The sequence below is a fragment of the Columba livia genome, chromosome Z (genome assembly GCF_036013475.1).
Source record: "Columba livia isolate bColLiv1 breed racing homer chromosome Z, bColLiv1.pat.W.v2, whole genome shotgun sequence".
NCBI classification, from domain to species: Eukaryota; Metazoa; Chordata; class Aves; order Columbiformes; family Columbidae; genus Columba; species Columba livia.
The window spans coordinates 58,011,402-58,034,378 of NC_088642.1; the positions used below are offsets into that span (position 1 = coordinate 58,011,402).

The window sequence follows — 22,977 nt, forward strand, 5'->3', positions numbered from 1 at the left end:
TGAGAAGCAAAACCTTTCCACAGATGGGTGTGTGAGAGAGGCTGCCTCTGTGGTTTTAATGTCAGTGAGGCAGAGCCTCTTGATTATCTCCCTTCAATCTGTAGTTCTGTTCTGCAGAAGGGTAAGCAAAACCCGCGTCTTTTAAGATTTTCAAAACAACTTTTAAAGAACTTGGCCATGACCTGTTATAAACAGAAAAGTGCTGAAATCTCCCAAGGAAAAAGTCCTTTTTGATTTACAATGAGAATATCCTTAAATAGCAATCACTAAGCGAACTGGAAATGCCTACCGCTGACCATGACTATTGCCAACATGGTTGTGAAAAAGCTTGTGTTTGGCAGACTGACTTGAATCAGCTGCCATTTTGTGGTTACTGGTTGGTGTTAGTGTCTATATTAAAGGATCTATGACAGCGTTATCTGGGTTAAATATTCTTTCATTTACAGTACTAGAAATTGAAGACTGCTTTGTTTATGGGTGATACTGCAGAGATCAGAACATGATCTGTAAATACACAAGCATATCCCCAAGGCATACTTAGATGAAAATTCTGAGTTTGAACTACATTAAGATTTTTAGTGAGGCTCTGATGCAGTAATGAACTTCATGTCTTTCCTTCTCATAACAAAAGTTGGATCCCATTTGCACAGGTTACAAGAGTATATTCTTAAGGCTATATAGGATTTACACTAGGGAAAACTTATTTCCTTGAACTTAATTTCCTTTGAACCTCTGAAAGAGTTCATCCCTGTTTCAAACACAGACTCATTTGAACAACTTATATTCTGCTCTGTGTAAAAAGATAGGATAATTTAAGCCTGCTTTACTTGCAGAACCTTTCCAGGAATCTCCACAAAAAGCTTTTTTTCCACACTGCTGCTCATCTTCTCCATCTTAAATTCGTATATTGCATTTACATAAAGACAATGAAAAATATTCTCCGTAAGTAGAACGTGATGAAAAATTAAAGGATATTTAAGCCTACAGCAAAACCTTATTATTAAAAACAAAAAACCAAAAAAGACAGAACAAAACATTTTATAAAGGATCTTATGGAAGAAACATGATACTTGACAGAAAAGCTGATCCTTTCCTTTTTTTTTTTTTTTTCTGTTTAGCTGCTACCTGAAACACAAAATAAAACAAATACTTGGATTTTGTGAGAATTTTAGTATAATTTTCTTCACTGAAGGGATTAGAGATCACTGGAAGGATTCAGTGAAGCCTGGGGCTGCTCCAGTGCTGCCTCTTCACCTCCAGGATACAGATGTGGCCAGGCATGGCAGGCTGCATCTTCAGTGCATTGCTTCCACCCATTGAGCTATTTTGGTAGAGCCCAAACACTGCTGCTCCAAGGGAGAAAACAAACATGATCAGCTCTAATTTTGAACTCGTGGCTGTTGATCAAAAAAAACTTATAAAAAGTGCCACCAAAAATGGATTAGAAGAGAAGAAGGCTTGTGCATTCAAAGCTTTCCTCTGCTGGTTGTTTTCCTAAAACACTTTCATCTTCTAACACCTACTCTGATTGGCACATTGAGTAGCTGATTTCTGCAGCTTACCCAGCTGAGCAGTGAAACTTTGGTGATTCAGTGCAGAGGCTGCAAGGACTCTCCAATATCTTGGGGACTGTGGAGACCTTCAGGAACACCCATATGGATAGATGTGGAGATGACTTGTTCTTGCGCCTGCATTTGCAATGTCCCTAAGAGATTCAGATTTCCCTCTGCATGTAAAGAGCAGTTCATAGCAAACTGTAGGTGGGTATAACAGCAAGTTTCATCTGTCCTTAATAATCCCACAAAGAGTGCTACATATTCTTGAGTTCCAGCTACTGGAACTTCAGCTATGTCATATAAAGTAATACTTTTCTTATAAGCACTTTCAATATCAGCTCCTTCATGACAGCATTTACTGCCCACTTTGGTGGTGGAGCTTACTTTATTCAGGACTGTAGGGTAAGTTCTTCACCACACATCCCAAAGAGAACCCTCACTTCTTCCCATACATCCAGGACCCAGACCCCAGAGACCTGCACCAAGCTTCTAGACCTGCAAAGTCTTCATGCTGGTCTTCTGACAAACAACATACATATCTCAGCATCCTAGTTCTTCACTGTAATGGTTTTTCCCTCTCTTTATCCTTTCTTCTGCCTTTGAATGTATCTTGGGACAGAAGCTAAAGTGCCTCCATTGATGCGTATAAACAATGTATGCATAATTAGCTAATGGCAAACCGGCTGATCAGAGAATCATTGAATAACTCAAGTTAGAAGGGACCCATAAGGATCATTGAGTCCAACCTCCTGCTCCTCTCAGGACTTCCTGAAATGAAACCATGTGACTGAGAATATCATCCAGACACTTTGAACTCTGACAGGCTTGGTGCCATGACCACTTCCCTGGGGGCCCTGTTCCACTGACTGGCCACTCTCTCAGTAAAGAACCTTTTTCTAATGTCCAGTGTAAACATTCCCTGACACAGCTTCATTCCATTTCCATGTGTCCTATTGGTGGTGACCAGAGAGAGGACATTAGCACCTCCCTCTCTGCTGCCCTCCTTGAGGAAGCTGTAGACTGGGATAAGGTCACCCCTCAACTTTCTCCAAAATGCACAAGTCTAGTGACCTCAGCTGCTCCTTGTATAACAAGTCTTGCCCTCAAGGCCTTTCACCATTTTGATTGCTCTCCTCTGGACACACTTTGTTTATGTCTTTCTTGTACTGAGGCATCCAAAACTGCACACAGTACCTGAGATGAGGCCACATTACTGCAGTATAGAGTGGGTCAATCACATCTCTTGACCAGCTGGTTATGCTGTGCTTGATGCATCCCAGGATATGGTTGGACCTTTCGGCTGCCAGAACACACTGTTGACACGTATTCAACTTGCCACCAAGCCAGACCCCGAAGTCTCTTTCTAACAGGCTACTTTCCAGTGTCTCATCCCCCACTTGCTTATCGCTCCTGAAAAGCCTATAACCATCCATCATTGTACCCCAGTCGCATGACTTATCCCACTAGGTTTCTTTTATACCAATGATGTGGTAGCTCCGGGATGAGGCCAAACCTTCAAGCTCCTCTTGCTTATTTCTTATATGTCTTTCCAATACTTGCACATGAATCTTCAAATGTGATAGTGAGGATGGATTAATAGTCATAGGTTTTGGAGGATGATACAGGTAAATAAATTTATGGGGTTGATTATTAGAGGAAAACAGGACTTTATTTAAGAAGAGTGGACAGGTGAATAGCAAGGTTGATAAATATTCCTGTCCATCTCTCTGTCTCTGTTTACATTTGTCTTCTCTGTACATACTGTTTTTGTAAGGAGAGGTTCACAGAATTATTTGTAGATGTTTAAGTCTTACAGCCACATTTAGGTTTTGATTCATGTGCCTTCTGAATATGTGGAGATAGAATTTTGTTTCTAAACCTGCTTTTTCTTCCAGATGGAAAAAGAAATGGTAGAAAGCATATATATCTTCTTGCTTTTCTTTCCAGTTTGTATTGTTGAGTGGTGCATTTTGTGCACATCAGCATCCATTTACTGTTAGAAACAACCGTCAAAGAAATGAGATTTGTGTGTAACACCAAAAGTGGACTCTACTCAGAGCCTTTGTTTCCTGTAGTCTAGGTGTTGTTCTGAAGTTGTTTCATTTAAGCCATACCAATACAGTGAAAGAGAAGAGAGCATTTGTTTTCTGTCATTGCCCAGGTGACCAAGAATCATACTTTATCTCTGCCATCCAAATGCTTGATCAATTTAAATCTAACAGGTCATGGAAAGTAGGGACATAGCTGACATGGTGAAAGATTAATGTAGTTTAATACTGTGCTCTCTCTTTTGTTGCTTCTAAACAAAACCTCTGTTGGGTGTTCCTTGGCTTTCTTAAGTAGTGACACCGTGATTTTTCTTTGTGGGTTTTTTCGGGAATGGAGCCCTTGCATTACGGTGCGACTGATTCACATACATTGCCATCTGCTGATAGCAGCTGAAACTGCAGCTTCTCGGGAGAGGTCTTCGTGCTTGGAGTTTCTCACATTGTAATCCAAATTATTAATAGTTTAACAAAAGCTCTATCGGTCTGTGTCTGTCTGTCTGTCTGTCTGTCTGTCTGTCTGTCTGTCTATCTATCTATCTATCTATCTCTATCTCAAAGCTAGATATTCATCAACGCTGCCCATGTTTCTAGCCTTTCATATTTTTACAAACTGAGTGAAAGGTTTTGAATGTGTATGAAGGCTCTTTTCTGACACTTTTGACTATTGTGGTAGCTAAAGAGTGACAGAAATAATAATCTGATAATCTTTCTCTGTTTCTTCAGAAGCAAGGGGTATTAATTAAGTCAAGTAATATAATTTGTCAGACATGCATATGTATATGTGGAAAGCTGAAATTAATAGGTGGGTGTTGCATCACATAATAAAAACAAATATGTGCTAATAAAACTGTCATATTTTTTTTCCCAGAAAAGAAAAGTCTTTCTATGCCTTGTGCTCAGCTACCTCACCTCATCCTGAAGATGGCTGGGAAGCTGACCCAGGGTTTGGAGGACCAGGACTGTCACTAGTATTAAATCTTTGATTGTGGCCTCTTATCAGGACAATTCTGGAGTCATCTCCACTGAGGAAGTGAGACTGTGTTTTTCCCAAGGATCTTTCCTCCGTAAATGATGACACAATGTTGCCATGTTCAGAAACAAGGACAAAGTTATTCTGAAAAAGATCTTGCAAAATCACCTCTGTCTTTCAGAAACTACCAAAGCTTATGTGAAGTAAAGCTCACTTGCAGGTCTTAATGGTCGTGTTCTTGATAATTTGTTCGGTAACTGATGATCTACATTTTGCCTAAATCATAGCGATTTTAAGACAAGTTTTAGACTTTGCTACATTTAGTGATAGTTTTCAAAGGACCTTTAATGTGGCAAATCATTCTTTCAAGGACACTTAACTTTGTAGCTTTAGTTCTAATTAGAATGTGATTTTATGGTTTCAAGAACATATTTCAAGCCTCAGTTTGTCCGTCTAAGGCTGGACCATACTAGTATTTTTCCTGTTGCTGTTGACTGCACGTGTGTGTATTTTTGCAGGCCTTCATTGTTTTCCAAACATTTAATCTTATTTTATCCTTGATTTGTTCTGTGTTTGTGTGATATAAGAATATTTATTTCCCTCATCAGCTGAATTGCTGGATTCGTGTCTCAAGAGATCATTAATAATCTAGGATAATCTTAACCTGCAGTTAACTTGTTGAAACTTTAACCTATTGGATGTGGTTGTTCAGGGTTGCTAAATAATAAAAATTATGACTATTCAGCAGCTATTCAAAGGGTCAGTGGAGAACGAATTAACAGGTTCAAAATCTTCCCTAATGAAGGGATGTCCATGTATCAAAGGCTGATAGTATCATCGACACCTATTGGCATCCATTCTGACACATCAGCTCACAAAACTGAGGTTGAAAGTGTATGGAAGTTAAAAAATGTCTTTTCACTCATATTATCATATTCTCACAACAACCCTGAGGCAGATATATTTTATGGGAAGTTTGCCATATGAGTACTTGAAAAGAAACTTGTTGTTTGTTTGTTTGTGTGTGTGTGTGTGTGTGTTTTTTTTTTCCCTTCATGAAAACAATTTTCTTTTTCTTTTTCTAGTGCTAGGTTTGTCCCAGTACTACAATAAAGATGGCTGCTGTGCTTACCTTGTTTGACCTTGTCCTCTTGGGATACTTATTTATTCCTAGGAGCAGGCACTGAGTACAATGGAGGACTATAAGCAGTGTTATTAATCTTTCATTCAGTGGCTGAAGAATTTGTCACTGAATCGACTACTTGTTGCACTGCTCTTTCCCAGACTCCTGCCTTTAATTTGTATTGTATTCACTTGATTTTACAGGAAAAGCAAAAGAGAGAGGTATGAATAGACTGGTTCCTCTGGCTAAAGGTTTTATGTCCTTGATCTGCAGATGATGTTTTACCCTGGGGTTTTGCTTCACATTCAAGATTTTACTTTCTAACTCCTGACCATGGTGGAACATGGTTCTGATGCTTTTTATGATTTCCCTGAAAAAAAAAAAAAAAAAGAAAAAAAAAGAAAAAAAAAAAAAGAAAAAAAGAAAAAGAAGGGTCATTGTTGCCTTTATAGAACTTTCCACTTACCATGGCAGCAGAGGCACCAGAGTGGGGTACAGATGCTACCTAGGGAACATGTGGAGCTCATTATGATCCTAGTGCTTTCAAGGGGTATAGACAGGTCCCTTCAAGTACTTGCAATGGTCAAAGTCCAAAGAGATGAGTCCCTGAAGATGATTACAACCTTTCCACTTCCTCTGACATGTGGAATGGTGAGAAAAGTTTTGAACTGTGCCAACTATGCCTACTAATTCATTAGCAACAGCCTGAAAAATGCAATGAAACCTTGGAGTGGAAAGCAGACACTCTGGAATGTTATGTTTGCTGAGTGTAATGGCATGTGTGTTATCTGTTATAGCAGTGTGCATTGAAGTGGACACGGTATTTAGAAGGACCTGATCTGTGATTTACATGGGTCATTGATGGCTGTGGAGTCATAAAGTCTCAGGATTTTAGTACTCCCAAGCACATCCTGCCTTAACCAGTCTGTGCAAGTGAACGCTTCTGTTCAGCCCTTTTTGGCTGCTGCAGCTGCACTTACTACGCAAACAAGTGCTTCAAGACATGTAACAATTAATCTTTGTTTGTTTGTTTGTTTGTTTTTTAATCTAATCTTAGAACAAATAAACAATAAAGAATTGCACTGAGAAGAAAATCTGGAGTACCTCCACTGAGTGCAGCTACAACTCAGCAACAAACACTATTATCTGAGCAGTGTGCCTATTTGTCAGCATAGCAGTTGCTGTGAGCAGTTAGACATAGCCAACAGTGTGTGATATCAGATGTTACTAAAGAAAGCAGCTGTATTAATGACCATTCAGTTGGTCATTAATTTTGCTTAGGATAATGACAATAATATGATTCTAAGTAGAATTATCTAAGTAGCATTATTGTTAGAGGAAATACATGTACACATATCTTCAGATGAACTTCCCAAATGCTTGCAGTGATGCATTTAGAAGTGTTCTAAGGAACAGTACATAGGGATATTTAGAAACTCTGCTATGTATTTCCCTTCCTAATAAAAATTAATTTGACAGAATTGTAAAGAATGTTTAGGAATTTAAAGATGTTTTTGAGCTTTTAATAAAACATTCTGATTAATTCTGGAGCAGGATAGATTCAGTGATCAAAAGCAATTTGGATAAATACCTCTATGTCACATATACCACCCTAATTTATTGTGATTCGCATTAATTGACAAGAAAATTTAAAAAAAAATGGCTTCTTCATGACACTTCTGAAGTTTTTCCTCTGAATCTGGCAATCATGACTACCAGAAGAGTGTAAAGCACCTAAGTATAATGCAAATTACATCCTGCTCTACTTTTGTCTTAACTTCCAGTTTTTCAGAGACACTTGAGATACAGTATTTCAGAAATGTCAGAAAAGCTACAAATGGCTTCAGAAGCAATAACTGCAGAAATCTGTTTGAATTTCATGTAGATTTTTGACTTAGCTGTTAGATTTCCTTTTCACGGGCTGCTCAGAGACCTCTAACCAAATAAGGTTTTCCCTGCAAGTAAATTTAGGCTGTTGATGTTTTCGCTGTGAATACCAGTGCACCATCACAACAAAGTTACTTGTGTTTCTGTTACACAACATTCCCTAACCGGTGTTCAAGAGCTGAACATGTTGATTTGGGAGTTAATATTCAAAAAGGATGCAAAACTTTTGAAAGTTTCTTACATGAAATTAATCAATCTGATGTGTCATCTGACTGTCCCTGCTCACCCTCACCAGGGTCCTCACCAGGGTCCTCCCCATGCCACTGTGACAAGCCTGCTCTGCTGGCACTGCTGCAGGATGGTGCCCCTCAGGGAGGTTTCGACCTCCATCCTGCCTCAGTCCCATCCTGCTGCAGCCTCCCACTGCTCCCAGACATGAGCAGCATAATCATCTACTCAGCTGTAAAAAAATGTGGGATAATGGGGACCATAGGCACAGACTTACTGGTTAATGCTGTTCAGGCTCATCTGACTCATCTGAATGAAGCAGGTCAGGGAAAGATCAACTTGAGTATTATATTACATAGAAAATGATGTTTTAACTGGCATAGCTACATTGCCAAGGGTTCAGCTTGTTTTCTGCTTCTAAACCTGCCTGATTTTACCATGTGCTTCAGCAGGGCAGAATACACATTTTGCGTGGTTGAAAGCAAAATGTCATTTTAAAATCCCACCCTGACAGAAAATTATTTATTGCCCTAAGTTTTGCAGTATGTCTAGAAACTGATGGAAAATACATTCTGAAACAGTGAAAAATCAACATTAAGGTCATTTCATTGTGGTAGAAAGTGTTCACAGCTGATGTGTAGAAGCGTCAGGAAAGAAATTACAGTGGCTATTTCTTTGTGAATAGGTTGTGGCACAGTAACTTACACGTTGATTACAAGCAAAATTGATGGTTGTGGGTTTACTGAGGTACTAATGTTTGTATCAAACATAGTTATATCATAATTCTTTGGTGCTGTTTTTGTTCCCCTTGGATGGATTTATCCAGTTGTCAGATGGCTGTCAAAGGCCTTATCAGTTTAGTGGTAACAGGTAACAGGTATGTGTACCAATACTTTCCTCTTCTCCTTTATTACAGGTTTTTCTATGAGTTTCAGCTGTGATAAAGGGATAATTGTGCCCTTCCTTCCTCATCTTTTGTGTACCACACATGCTTCAGCACTTCGTATATATATTGTCTGACACTGAGATACAGATTTTAATAGAACAGCAAAAATGTGTCATGCTTTCTAACAGTAGAAATTTTTGCAGTATTCCACAAATTCATTTAGGACTGAGCCCAGTTCTCTGAACCTGTCTGCACTGGGGCCATTTTAATAATTAATTATATCTTTAAACTGAACTGTGTTCTGATTTGATTGGTATTAAATAGAGTTAAATCACATTAAAGACCATTTATTTATTTATTTATTTATTTATTTATTTATTTATTTATTTATTTATTTTCTTTTCCAGACTGGTTGCTGTAAGGAGAACCTTCTGTAAATGTAAACTGTCCATGCTCTCTATGCAATCGTTTTTATTTGTGCTAGGGTGCTATTTGTGCACTAGGGTGCTAATTAAGTGAAACTGGTACAGTTTGTCTGCAATCTCTGCATAGTATTTGGTACCAGTGGTAAACAGAAACATAAGATGTAGCTCCATGCTGTATTATCTCCAGTGGCAATTCTGTCTTCAAAGGTTTGAGCACACTTTCTGCCTCCTTGACCCTGGCTACCCTTTCCCACATCATGCCACAATTTGACTCCCCCGTCTGCGCTAATACAATTGTTTGTTGCACCATGATGTGGAAGGGATCACTGCACTAAGCTGACATAAGAAAGCAATTATTTGCTTTGATTAGTGACCCAACTTACAGGGCAGCCCCATGGACACTGGTAGAGGTAAACCGGTGAGGGCAGCAAGTGGTGGAACTCAATGAAACAGTTAACTTCTGCCGCCACAAACATAAACCACAAACCAGACTGGATCTGGCTTGTCTAAGCTAAGCAGTTGCACTTTGGTAAAGGCATTTGACTAAATGTGATCACTGTCTGAGTCAGGAGCCCTTGAGAAAAAAATAAAATGGAGTGTACAGTTCACTGATATCATAGCAAATGTTCACCCAGTGACTACATTCAGACTGCATGTATGACCTTCTTTTATTTATCTGTCTTTCTGCTTTTGATATTCATGTATTCAAATATTTTCCAATGTGGCTAATAAAAGAAAGTGAGGAATTATTAACTTAAATTTCTGATGAAGACTTAACAGTTCCATCAAGACTAAGGTCCTGATTTGACTGCAACTGTGAAACATACAATTCTTTCACTGCTTCTTTTCACAAGTACTTGTAGAATCATTAACTTGAATGCCATGCTCATGATCCACACACAGAATCACAGAATGTCAGGGATTGGACGGGACCTCGAAATGTCATCTAGTTCAATCCCCCTGCCAGAGCAGGAACACCCAGATGAGGTTTCACAGGAAGGCATCCAGGTGGGTTTTGAATGTCTTCTGAGTAGGAGACTCCACAACCTCCCTGGGCAGCCTGTTCCAGTGCTCTGTCACCCTCACTGGGAAGAAGTTTCTTCTCATATTTAAGTGGAACCTCTTGTGTTCCAGTTTGTACCCGTTGCCCTTTGTCCTCTCATTGGTTGTCACTGAGAAGAGCCTGGCCTCATCCTCCTGACACTCACCCTTTACGTATTTATAAACATTGATGAGCTCACCCCTCAGTCTCCTCTTCTCCAAGCAAAAGAGACCCAGCTCTCTCAGTCTTCCCTCACACGGGAGGTGCTCCACTCCCTTAATCATCTTTGTTGCCCTGTGCTGGACTCTCTCCAGCAGTTCCCTGTCCTACTTGAACTGAGGGGCCCAGAAATGGACACAATATTCCAGATGTGGTCTCACCAGGGCAGAGTAGAGGGCAAGTAGAACCTCTCTTGACCTACTAATCACCCCGCTTCTAATACACCCCAGGGTGCCATTTGCCTTCCTGGCCACAAGGGCACAGTGCTGGCTCATGGTCATCTTGCTGTCCACCAGGATCCCCAGGTCTCTTTCCCCTACACTGACCTCCAACAGGTCATTCCCCAACTACTACTGGAACCTGGGCTTGTTCCTGCCCAGATGCAAGACTCCACAATTGTCTCTGTTATATTTAATTAAATTTATCCTGCCCAACTCTCCAACCTGTCCAGGTCTCACTGGATGGCAGCACAGCCTTCTGGCATGTTATTACAGAAGTCTACTAACTGAATCTTTAGAACATTATTATTATTATTATTATTATTGTTTTTTTTTTTTTTTTTTTTTCCCCATAGTTCTTAAAACCACGACTTATTACACATGGTGTAACTATGGATTTTCAGAGATTATTTGAATGTTTTCTTGCATTTTGTTTTTGCATCAGAAGTCTTTCCCAAGGATATAAAAACACAGGAGCCAGGATGTAATAAGATGACTAATAAGAGAATGCAGTAAAAGAAATAATAATTGTTCAGAAACACGTTTTTTAGACAAAGGTGTAGGTCCTCTTATAATTGTATGTGTAGACTTAATCTCTCTGGGAATATTTAAAACATAGAAAATAGGACTAAATACCTGGATGCATTTTGTCTGTAAACTGAATTTCAAGTACAAACAACAGCCACAAATATTTTCACAATTTCCAAAAAACTTCAGTGCTAAAATTTGAAATTGAATAGGTAAGCCAGGCAGCATCACTGGATAAACTTCCAGATGAACTTCCTTCAGGCATCTGAACAACAGCTCCAAAGAAAAACAAATGGCTTTCACTGTGATGTGGTAGGAGGATCCAGAAACCACTCAAGAGGATCTGAGAATGTGGGCTGTTTTGCAGATGCTTACTGTTTTTTTTTTCCAAGCTGTGTAACACTGAAAGAACTCCAGAGGAGGAATACTGGGGAAGCTCTGAAGAAATCACCTAGTTAAATACAGATCGATAATTGTATCTTGTATTCTTTTATTTGTAACATGTCATTTTATTTATAACAAGCTGTTTCAAATCTTTTATGTAACAGCCTGACCTGTCTTGTTAATTAAATTCTTGCCTTGCTGTACCATTAAGCTTGTCTTGTGTTGTAGATACAAGGTGAATCAGGGTAAAACTGGTAAACTTAAGATGTAATATCAGCATAAAGACAGAAGCAAGGAGTCTTAACAGAACTCCAAGGTCATGCAAATATAAACCAGCAGGTACATCAGCATCTGTCTCTTTTTGCCTTCGGAGGTTTTAAATCTGTGACAGTCTGTTAAAGCTACACAATTTAAATACGTCTAAAGTAAAATTGTCTTTTGTGAGAAAAAAAAAAATCCATGTAATGTCCTCTGCATGCTGAAGCGTAGACTTGCATGCAGCATCAAAGTGTGACTGTGTGGACAATGTGCAACATCCTTGCTCAATAAGGCCCTTAATCGTTTAGATGTTAGTGTTAGTCATAAGTCGGTATAGTGCAGGACTGTGTTTATATTTTTTTTTGTAATGATAATAAAGAAGGTTAACAACTTCTTCTATTCTTTTGACCCTAGCATGCCAAACCTAAGTAGTAAACTAAACATTCATAAAAGATTAATTACTTAGGAAATTAGTATCTTCTTATATTTCAGGCTGTGAAACTTCACCAGCACCATCCGTTCAGTGACAGACAGCAGACAGGATGATGCTGATGTGCACTTCTTGAACTCAGCCTTCAGACGATCTCTAATATAGGAAGCAGGTGGAGAAGCCCTGTGAAATACAGTCACGATGCCTCAACATGAAAAGCCAACTACCGTTAAAGGAAATGGTAATTGTAACTAGAATTATGCATCTTAAGCACGTTAACAGTTTTCTGCATGTAGCTCAACAGTGTGCAAGTTTTGTTTTCTTCTTGTTCTTTCTAATACAGACTGTCCTTTGTCACAATTCATTATCTTTTGATTGGAAATGTATTTTACTCGGCTTTTGAAAGCAGCTTTGCTCTGTCGGTTGGTTAGTTGCAGCATGACAGTGTGGCTTTCCATTGGTTCATAAATCAAGAGTGCAACCACAGCCCTGTTACTTGTCTTATATTTGTATACTGTTTATAGGAAAGATTAATAAAACAAGGATATTGTGTGGCTTCTGTAAACTGAACAAAAGCAATGCCTTCTTTTCTTATTGCTTTCAGTATTTGATATGAAATATCAAACGTTTTTCATAGTAAGATTAACAATACTTCTATGCTCATAATGCACTCTTCTTGATGTAAGAAATGTTTTTGTAGGATGATAATGCCTAACAGCTTACTCTGGCAAAGTGCAAAGCAACTCTTTGGTATGGGAAGTACTTTCAGTTCTCATGGGCTTATCTTTCCAAAATATGAATCCCTTTCTATGGAACAGGCATGACATTTCTGATCTTCAGCGTGGAAGAGAACTACCAGGAACCTTATTTTAGACCAGCTTCTGAATGAATTCGTTAGGTCTCACTGAGTACCAGGGCTGGTACTACTAAACAGCGTTTTCCATATTTTTAATCCACATTTATAATGTGCAGTAGTAATAAAATGGGATCTGCTTCCATAGAAAACATCAGAGGGAAGTACCTAACATTTCAGCAGGCTAGAACATATAGCTGATTTTAAGAGTTCATCCTGTTTTGTTTCCTTTTGTTGACTGAGCACCTTCATTGTTTTTTCCTCCATTTTTTTCTACAAGCCCTATTACTGACCAATGTAATTTTCAAGCAGTACATGGTAATGGAGCTCATTGTAACATGAGCAAAGAATAGATTTTAATGTAGCATAGGATAAATACTAGTTTCAGCAGACTTTTTATCTGAACAAAAAATAAAATGAGCCTGTCCATAGAATATACACATTTTAAAAAATATTTATAATGAACGAAGTCTTTTAATATCAAGGATCTAAGTTTACCTTAAATATCTGCCTTCTAGTTGCAGATATCTGGCTGAATTGACTTACTTTTCGATTCAGTAACTTATTATTCATTCAAAGTACGGAGGTTTACATTCCCACAGTGAACAAAACCCACACATCTGTTAATTGGAGAAGGTTGAGATCTTTAAGTTGTAGAATCATGATCACTCTTTGACACACCTTGCACAAAAAATTATCCTTTACATAATTTATAATAAAATTTAATTATCTTAATGACAGTTATTAATATATTTGGAGATGAGATCGTGTGAGTAAATTCAAGACTCAGTCTTGATTTAAGAAGACTTAAAAAGCTGGAGTTCCACTATAAGTAACATGAGCTACTTTCAGAATGTGGTTCTGCGTCCACTTTTGACTTAAAGTGTGCTGAGAGCTGGAGCTAGTCAGCACAGCTCGGGCATTAATCTAGTTGCAATTTCTTTACATGACGTTTTTCTTCATAATTGCTGACTGTCTTGACAAGTATTCTTTCAAAGAATGGACCACACCAACAATTGCAAAAATGAGGTCTAGGGCCATACATTTTTACCTTCTGATACCTTTAGCTCTAGTGAAGCCCTGATTTGGCCATTTTTCTTGTTTTGTAATAAGTCTTCTGCAATATCTATGATAGTAGGAGGTGTATGGTTCATTACACTATGTTCATGAATGTGAATTCATTGTTCTGTGCTTCTCATATAGGAAAAGAAGACTTAGGGAACAAATCTTCAGAACGGGTATTTAAAAAGGATCAGATGGGAAGTACCTGTTCTCTAAAAATAGCAAAGGGAATCTGTGGTGAGCTGGTCAGCCTCAGGTATCAATCTTAAAAGAGTTGTCTTCTTATGAGACAGTAAAAAATAAAATTGACTTCAGATACACTAGGACTGCTAAATTTGTAACTTGAATATAAACTATTTTTTCCATGTTAACGTGTTCTTCTTGTGTTAACAGTAATATGAATGAATTATAGTAAGCTAAGTAAATAACATTTCAGAACCTGGAAAGGTCAGATTGCTATGATTTACTGCAGTCTCACACTTTCCATAATACCATTGGACACCTAATATTCTGATCCTAATTCTTGCACTAAAGACTTCAATGTAAATGGAAAATTGTCTGCCATCAACCCAACCATGTGATGAAGAAGCCATACAAATATGTATTCTCCTTGTTTTATTGCAGTAATCAGTGTGTCCTGCAAGCTTGTCAGATCTCTAGCCTTGGGTAAGACAAAGAGTTACAAGGTTAGGTCTTTGTCTGGTGTAGGTAGGGTAATGCAGGTGTATCCACAGAGATAATGTATGACGCAGTGGCCTGCGAACATATATCCATGCTTTCCTGAAAAGAGTTAAATACTGAGGGGTTTCTCACTGAATTATCTTCCTCCTCTGCCTTTTGTAGGTTTTATAATAGTAAAATTAGATTTGACCTAAAATTTTTGCACTGAAATAGTGCAATAAACCTATTTATCCCTGAAAGGGAACTTTGAGTAAGAGACATCCTGACTCAGAAACTGAGTGACAATGCTAAAACCTTGTGGTGTGTAAATACAGATCTGAAGAAAACTGGAAAGAGGAGAACGCAATCAAATGATGTGCCTGATGACAGCCACAGTGCCAACTTGATCTATACAGGCTTAGTCTTGTCATTTTGGTAAAACATTTGTAATTTTTCGTTACCAGTAGAAAACAAATGAGCAATTTATGGATGTGAATTGAATTAATTCCATTTGTTCCCTGTGATCATCATATGTAATTTTTAAATGTTCACTGAGATACCATTAGTTGACCAAATTCTTCTTAGTGGCAACCTGAAGAGAGGGAAAGCTTATTGCCCCTCAGGCAACTTCTGTAAACTCATTATGTGTAGAAGTCTGCAGGCCACAGCGAAGACATTAAGACTAATAAGTCTCCTGAGACACTAGCGGCTTTATAAGTTGTAGTGTAAATATTCTGCTTACTTTAGTATCTACTACCTGGCCAATTCAGGTGCAGAAAAATAAGCAGTATACCCATGGTAGCATAACTGAACAGGAGTTATTGTTTTACTTCATAAATTTATAGCTATTGCTGGACAGGAGTTTTTTTGGATTGTGATTTTTTAGACCATTGGAAGAAAAGATTGCAACACTAACTGGGAAAAATATAGAACAGTCAAGCCTTGTCTCCAATACAAAGTGTGCAATTTCTTCTATAAATTAAATTTTTAGTTGTAATTTCTGTGTTTCAAGTCCCCTTCTGTGCCCAAGGTAGGCCAAGCTGTTTTTCCCAATGACTGGAAGCACACTAAGAGGATAAGGTCTACAGTGTTAAGGTCTCAAAGCCGGGATGTTGAAGTCTCCACAAGTTCACTCTCACCATAGAATTTCTCTGAGATCTTGGTATATATTTTCTGGTGTGTTTCACAGAGATCAGCTGTTAATTCTAGTGATATTTATCCTCACAGAAGTGTTGTGAGACATTCTCATATTTACATGACCAGAAAGAACAGTACAGAAATATATGTAAAAACATATGGAACTGAACATTGTACAGCTCTTCCTATTCTTTATGACTAATATTTCACATGCATTTGTTGTCTAATATGATCTCGCATTGCTGACATTTCTACATGCTGGGCACCCAGTTTATTGGCTTTCTCAGCTGATGTCTTCCTGACACTGAAAAAAATCCAGCATAGTTCAGTTCGGAGGGAGACATAATAATTGCTTGCGAGTCTCTACCTGCATACGATCCATTACAGTGGTTCAGTAATTAATAAATAGAGTAGAAATTTGTTTTATAACATATACCAAAAGTCTAACAGTATTTTTTTGAATTGCAGGTTACTTTGTGTACCATAGAACTTTTTAATGGTACCAGCATGTAGAACTGCTTAGAAGTAGTCAGTTTTACATAGCAATAATGTGACCAGTGATATCACAAGAGTGGGACATATTTTATGGAGTAATTCCAAGAGTCATTATCCCACTCACAGTGAAAAATCAAGGAAACTTATCAGTATAAAACAATTTTTAAAAAATCCCCAAAACATGAAATCCAGGCAGTACCATCTGGCAAATGGTGTACAAATAACTTTGGAAGATAAGGTAAAGATACAACAGCTCCCACAATATACTAAACAGACATGTCATATAGCAGAGTCCTATGGTTTTATACATTTTTTTCTGTCCTTAATTTCCTTGCCAGACAACATGTTAACATTTTGAGCTCTCTCCTGCGATGTCTGATGTTCTGTCTTCGCTGCAGTCTTTGACTTGCAGGTTAATCTGAGCCTAAATTCAGGACTTTCTCCTTTAATCTTTTTGCTTATTTGTGTCTATAGTCTAAAGCATAAATAAGACTTAAAGTAAAATGATAGCTTACTCATATTACACTTTCCCTGCCCTTAGTTTAGAAAGATGAGAAAGTTTCCCTTAAAGTACTGTGGGGGGGAAAAAAAAATCAGAAAGTGATTTGGTTTCCTAGGGCATAAGGAGTTATGGACTATAGCTCCAAATATACCTAATAATGGATGTGTCATTAAGGCAGGATAATGCATCCTGGAAGATGTAACAGCTAACAATGGTTTGCTCTGGGTTACTTAAGTTCAAGTTAGCTGACTCAAAGCCTAATAAGCAGATATTAGTCCTATGAATATTAATACTGTGAAGTAATGAGGTCCTATCAACCCTTTTCTGGAACAATGAGTAATTATAGACAGTGCTTTAGTGAAACTTAGTTGGCTTTGGTGGAAGATTGATTGGACTTTTGATAAGTGGAATCAGATGAAGATCTGTTTTAAAAAGCAGAAGACAAGTATATAGACCTAAAAGTACTCCATATAGTGATGATTTTGTTCCTGCATCAAAGACTATCCATTTCTATTTTAAAAAAACAGAGCATAAAAAATACTCTTCAGTTTTTCTACAGGATGATAACATAGTGCCTGGAGAATGCACTCTACTGTTTCTCTATGTTGTGGTTTATAGAAGAACATTTAAATTTAGTACTAAACTGCATTTAGATTTACTGTCACCATGAAATGTAATTTGTTTATTATTGAAATGCTTCTCCCATAATTCAGTAAGACAGGCTTTGCCACAAACAGCTGAAGTGCTGAGTTATGAGCTGCCAAGCCTCTTGCTTTCCTCTTTGATAAGTATTACAGAGTTAATGGCCTGAAATAGCTTTTTAATAATAATAATAATGTTAAGTACAGAAATGATTACTTATGATTCTTATTGCTCAAATACCAAATCAACAAGCAACATTGGTCTTTTAATGACAGATGCAGAAGCCCCAAATACAAAAAGACAATTATTAATACAGCTTGTCTGAATTACAAGTCTCCAGGGCTAGCTGTAATGTGGATGTGGTGTGGGGTGGCTATGTATCTTGTAAGAACACATGCATCCGCACTATTCAGGACAGACCTCCAGGGTGCTAAAGCTCCTTCATCCCTGCCCTCAGTGATTCTTTTCCCCATAGGCATTACAAACTGCTGTCACAGCTGACACAACTGAATAAATTTTACTTCTACCCTGAGCTTCCTTTTTTATGCCAGTGACACAGCTCATAACATAAAGTGTGAGGTAGCTGGAGGGTTAGAGTGTTGTCCCTAGTTTCCAGCTCCTCTGAAAAATAAATATTAATACAATGTTTTCTGCATAGTAGCCCAAGACCTCAGAGAGATCTTTTATTTTGTGGATACATCAGAATTAGAAGGACAAACCTCTAACATTCTTCATAACAACGGGTTTCATCTCTGTGAGCATGGGGCTGTGGAGTCAGAAACGTTCTGAAGTTCAGTTTGAAACCATAATTTTAAATTCTTGCAGAAATAACTTTTAAGGCTGCACTTGTGCTTGTTGGGAATGTGTGTAGTAACCACTAATCTTCTAGCTACATGCTTCCATGTAATCACTGGTCATTTTTTTTCTAGGCTTTTGTTTGATTTTATGGTTTTGCTTAATTTATTTAAAAATTTTATTAGTTGAACACTCTTTTACCTGAAATGTTGGATTCTGACTAACATGTTTGTTACTTTTATACTATCAGAATTAATTAAAACCAACAGCTACCTCCTGCCCCGCCTAAGCTTTTGTGTTGCTTAGTCCACTGTCACTTCTACTATTGTATCTACCTGATGTCAACTTGAGCATGATACACTTTCATTTGTAATGCATGTTCCAGTGTATGCGATAAACCTCTAGATGTTTGCTTGTATGCTCTCATCAGAATTTGCAGTGAGGTCAATCTTGTACTATCAAAGTACTTCCCTGGGAATTTCTGCTTGGCTGGAGGAGACCAGCAAAAGCACTAGTTGCAATGCAAGACCCTGCCCTATTGTTGCATGAAAAGTATCTCTTTAGAAGCATCTGGCTTCATCTTTGCAAGATTTCAATAGCAACATAATGATCCTTCTCAAATGCAGATCCTGTTACTGTCAGCAGCAGAAGGCATATGTCCAAACAGAACAAAGGAGTGCTTATTTTCACATTCCACTGGTGATATTGAATTATAACATTTTTGCATAGTCTTAAAAAAATATTGTGCAGATGCTGTGGAAATGCTAGAAAAAGTAATTACAATGAAATGGAGGGACTCTCTACATATATTTTTGTTTTAAAATGCCTGTCAAATTTTGGATTATAGCCCTCTGCCTGTTACTGCACTGAGTGAAATGACCCCAGATTCCCTCTTGTTTGCAGCATTACATATTTTACTACTTTTCTTTGATACTAGATAAAGCAAAGACGTTGTGTCTGATAGTTGCTACAGTAGTCTCTAGATAAATCAATTTGTGTATAAATTTTCGATGAATCACTAATGGCTTTTTAAAATTTATATAAAGAACTAGGGTACTAGTGAATGGGTAGAGTAAAACAATATAAAGAAAAATTCAAAAGTATTACAGATGAATGAAAAAGGAAGAAAAATGTAGTTTCTTCTTGCCTGAAAAATCCAACTATGACATGATAGTGATGTCACCTGTCCTGTTTGTACGGAGGAGGAATTAGACAACATACATCTGGAACTTACATGATATGTAGGAGCAGAATGACAGCTGCCTATTTCTATTCATGGTAATATTTTTTAGTCTTCTCATTAATCTCCTGCTACTATGTATTTCTATGTATTTCACTGCTGTGTCTTATGTACTGTCCTACATATACAAGATCAGAGGTACCTCAAGAGAGCCTAATAGCTCCTGGCTTCTCAGGTATTAGTTGGGTTGCTTCTTACAAAAACATTACTAGTGAATGCCACTAGCAGTTTCAGGAGTAACCTGTTCAATAGTATATTTGTACCAATATTTGCAGAGAGCATATTCATTAAATATTATGATGGATATAATGTGCATGAGAGGGGTATTTTATTTCTTCTCTTTATATGCATGATGCCGGTTTCAAAGTGTATCAGGCAAATGAATTGGATGCTTTCCTTGTTACTGATGGGTAGCAGAGACAGCATCTCCTATTGAACTTATTGAGACTGAAAAGCTTAAGCAACAGATCTCCCTCAAACCAAAGATGTTTCTGAGCAGAAATACTACTTGGTTGTGTAAATAAGCTCTCTCTCTTAGAATCTCCAATGTTTTTATCATCTTCTGACTGGTAGATGAGGACTGTGGTACAGCATACAAGCAAGCTGGGTCAACTTTTGTCACTTTGCTTAGAGATTTGATTGCAGAAATGTAAAGTAAGTCTCCTCTTTCTCCCGGGACTGCTCCCTGCAGCCATGCTGCAGCTGTGAAGCTTCATGCCCCCCAGTCATTCAAATCAGAAAATGATTCTTTTAATCTTCTTTAATCTCAGCTAGTGCCTATCCTTCATATGTTTAAAAAGATCTCTGAAAATTGCCTGAGAAGCATTTTAATCTTCCTTGTTATTTTCCCCAAATTGTGGGATATTGCTATTATGTTTGTTTTTTGAGGGTCCTCCTGTTCTACATATTTCTTCCATGAAAGGGAGTTCTTCACAGCATCAGTTTAGGGCTTACTTATCTGAGTGCTGAAGGAATGCGTAACTATTTTTTCTGTCTTCATCTTATTTCTCAAATACTTTTGACATGTTCCAAAATGCTGTGTTTGTGAAATGGTGTTAGGGAGCACAATGCAGTAGTTGCCAAGAATTTCTGAAAACCCCACGTTCCCAATGACTGATCCACACTTCACTTGTACTGGCCTTTATTTTCATTTCACAGATGGCAGTGATGTTGACAATGAAGAAGGCAGTGCAGCTGAGAATGAAGAAAATGTCAAAGGAACAGGTCAGTAGTGTGGATTACTTTGGGTTCACACTCAGATGTTTTCTGATTATCTGTGTCAATGAAGGAGAAGGAAAGTCCTTCCTCTAACATACTGCCTTCGCTAATGTGTTCTATTATTGTTTTTTCTCTATCACAGATAAAGTGGGGAAGAGAGCAACACCGAGAACCAGAAGGGGACATGCTAGAGGGAGAACCAGGCATGGTGATGAGGAGGATGAGGATGATGAAGATGGAACAAGGAGAACTGGGTATCGCAGGCACAGGAACCGTAGAGGACGGGGAAGAGCAGCTGGAAATGAGGGCAGTGATTCTGATGTAGACCCTGCAAAAGCCAGAAAGAACCAAGCAAATCAGAAATCCAAGGACGATGATGAAGAAGAAGAAGATGAAAAAGGAGGTAAAAGTGGGAAAGGCAAAGGTGAGAAGAAACAAGACAAAAAGCCTGATAAGAAAGGAAAAAAAGAGAAGGCCAACAAGAAGAAAAAAGACAAAAAGAAATCAGGATCTGGGTAATTCAGTTTTTTTTTTTTTTTTTTTTTTTTCCAATATAAAGCAATGTTCATCTTACATAAAATTTGCTTTCATTTATAGTTTTGAAATATTAAGGGCCATTATGACTCTCTTACTCATTACAGCCCAATTAGAGCTGGATAGATTGTTTTTTTCCTTTAGTGTAAAAATGCTGGCTTAGTGAAATGGAAACCTTCCACAAAGCCATATCTACTTCAGTGTAAAGAACTTAGGGGTTTGCCACAGGTCCACGGTAGGACCTTGCGAAATGATTAGCCAGGCCCTTCTGGGACTGCTGATATTCTGAGATTAGGACCAAACTGGTCAGATAGAACAGGAACTCAGGCCAGGCTCACCCTAATTGTAGTTAAATATCCTAAATGATTCTCCGTAACAGAGAACAACTCTCTGGAGAGATGGAGTGGAAGAGTAAAAGTAACTGGAGAGGGGAGCAAATGACAGGGTGAGGTGATAACATGTGAGATCTCTCCAGCTTTTTCTTTCCCCAAAACTAAAACCCCCCAAATACTAAGCTGATAATCCTCCAAAAACCCAAAGTCAGAACCAAAGTCTTGACACTCTTCACAAGACTGAATTCTTGTTTCCCAGCCAGGTTTGAGACAGCTTTTTATAAAAGATCAGTGCCAAAATTTAAAGAACCCAGAAGCAAAGACTCAGAAGGGGTTTTCCAGCCTCTTTCCCACTCAGTCTCTCTTAAATATTACTGTTTAGTTTTCCAAAGCATTTGATTCAACCTGAAGCCTTTGGAAGACCCAACTGACACAGAGCACTTTCGAAAATTATTTTTAGTTTTGCTGGCATCCTGTCATTTCATTGTCCCTGTCCTTTCTCATGCTATTGAAAGGAAACAAACCCTGGGAATGGTGTATAATGGAGCATATGAAGCTAGGCATGCTTATCTCGATGGAGCGGTAGAGAGATCCCTTTTCCTCCATCCAGTACTTGCTACAACTGTTTGTGTTCCCAAAGACATCACTGGAGAGCACTACAAGAGTCAAAGGAAAGAAAAAAATACAGTGAGACACGTTGTTGTATTAATTTGTTCATGATCCCCTTTCAATATACTTCTACTTCATTTGCCTTCCCTTCGAGAACGCCTAAAATCTTTGAGCTGGCTCTTCACTGTATTGCAAATTACAACCCTCTGTGCAACGCCCTCTACTGACATAGCAACAGTCCTGAATGTGTCAATCCATGTTCCTCTGCTCATTATTGTCATCTGTTGTAAACATTTATTGAGTGTTAATTAAAGGAAGACCATCGAAAATATAAAATTGAATGTAAAATACATATGTTTGGACTAAATAATTAGAAATGGCTACCTGGATCCAGACTTGGTTCCTGCAGTAGTAAACACAACATCTGAGGGAAAACTGAGGATGCTGTGGAAAACACCTAAGAGCATAATATTTTTAGATTTTTAGGGGACAATCTAGACAGGGTAGCAGAGTAATAAATGTAAGCATAGTTTCAAAGATTTTTAAAAGATAAACAAAAATCAGGTAAGAACAAAGGCAAATAAGCTGGTGATTAGTTCAGCTGTGATTCAGATAAAGGATTTATAAATGTTCAGGACAGAAAAGTAACAGTATAGAAATGCAGCCTGTCCAGCCAATCCATGAAGACCTGCCACA

The 22,977-nt window shown here is 38.1% G+C and overlaps 1 protein-coding gene across 1 annotated transcript in view; it reads left to right on the forward strand.

The window, feature by feature from the left end:
* The window catches only part of TMC1 (transmembrane channel like 1), a 136,962-nt gene that overhangs the window by 57,503 nt on the left and 56,482 nt on the right, over window positions 1-22,977 (forward strand). The window contains exons 5-7 of the mRNA XM_065045991.1: window positions 12,265-12,443; window positions 20,747-20,812; window positions 20,949-21,321. Of these exons, the coding sequence (XP_064902063.1) occupies window positions 12,404-12,443; window positions 20,747-20,812; window positions 20,949-21,321 (479 nt within the window). The 5' untranslated portion in view covers window positions 12,265-12,403. The remainder of the gene's footprint in view (window positions 1-12,264; window positions 12,444-20,746; window positions 20,813-20,948; window positions 21,322-22,977) is intronic.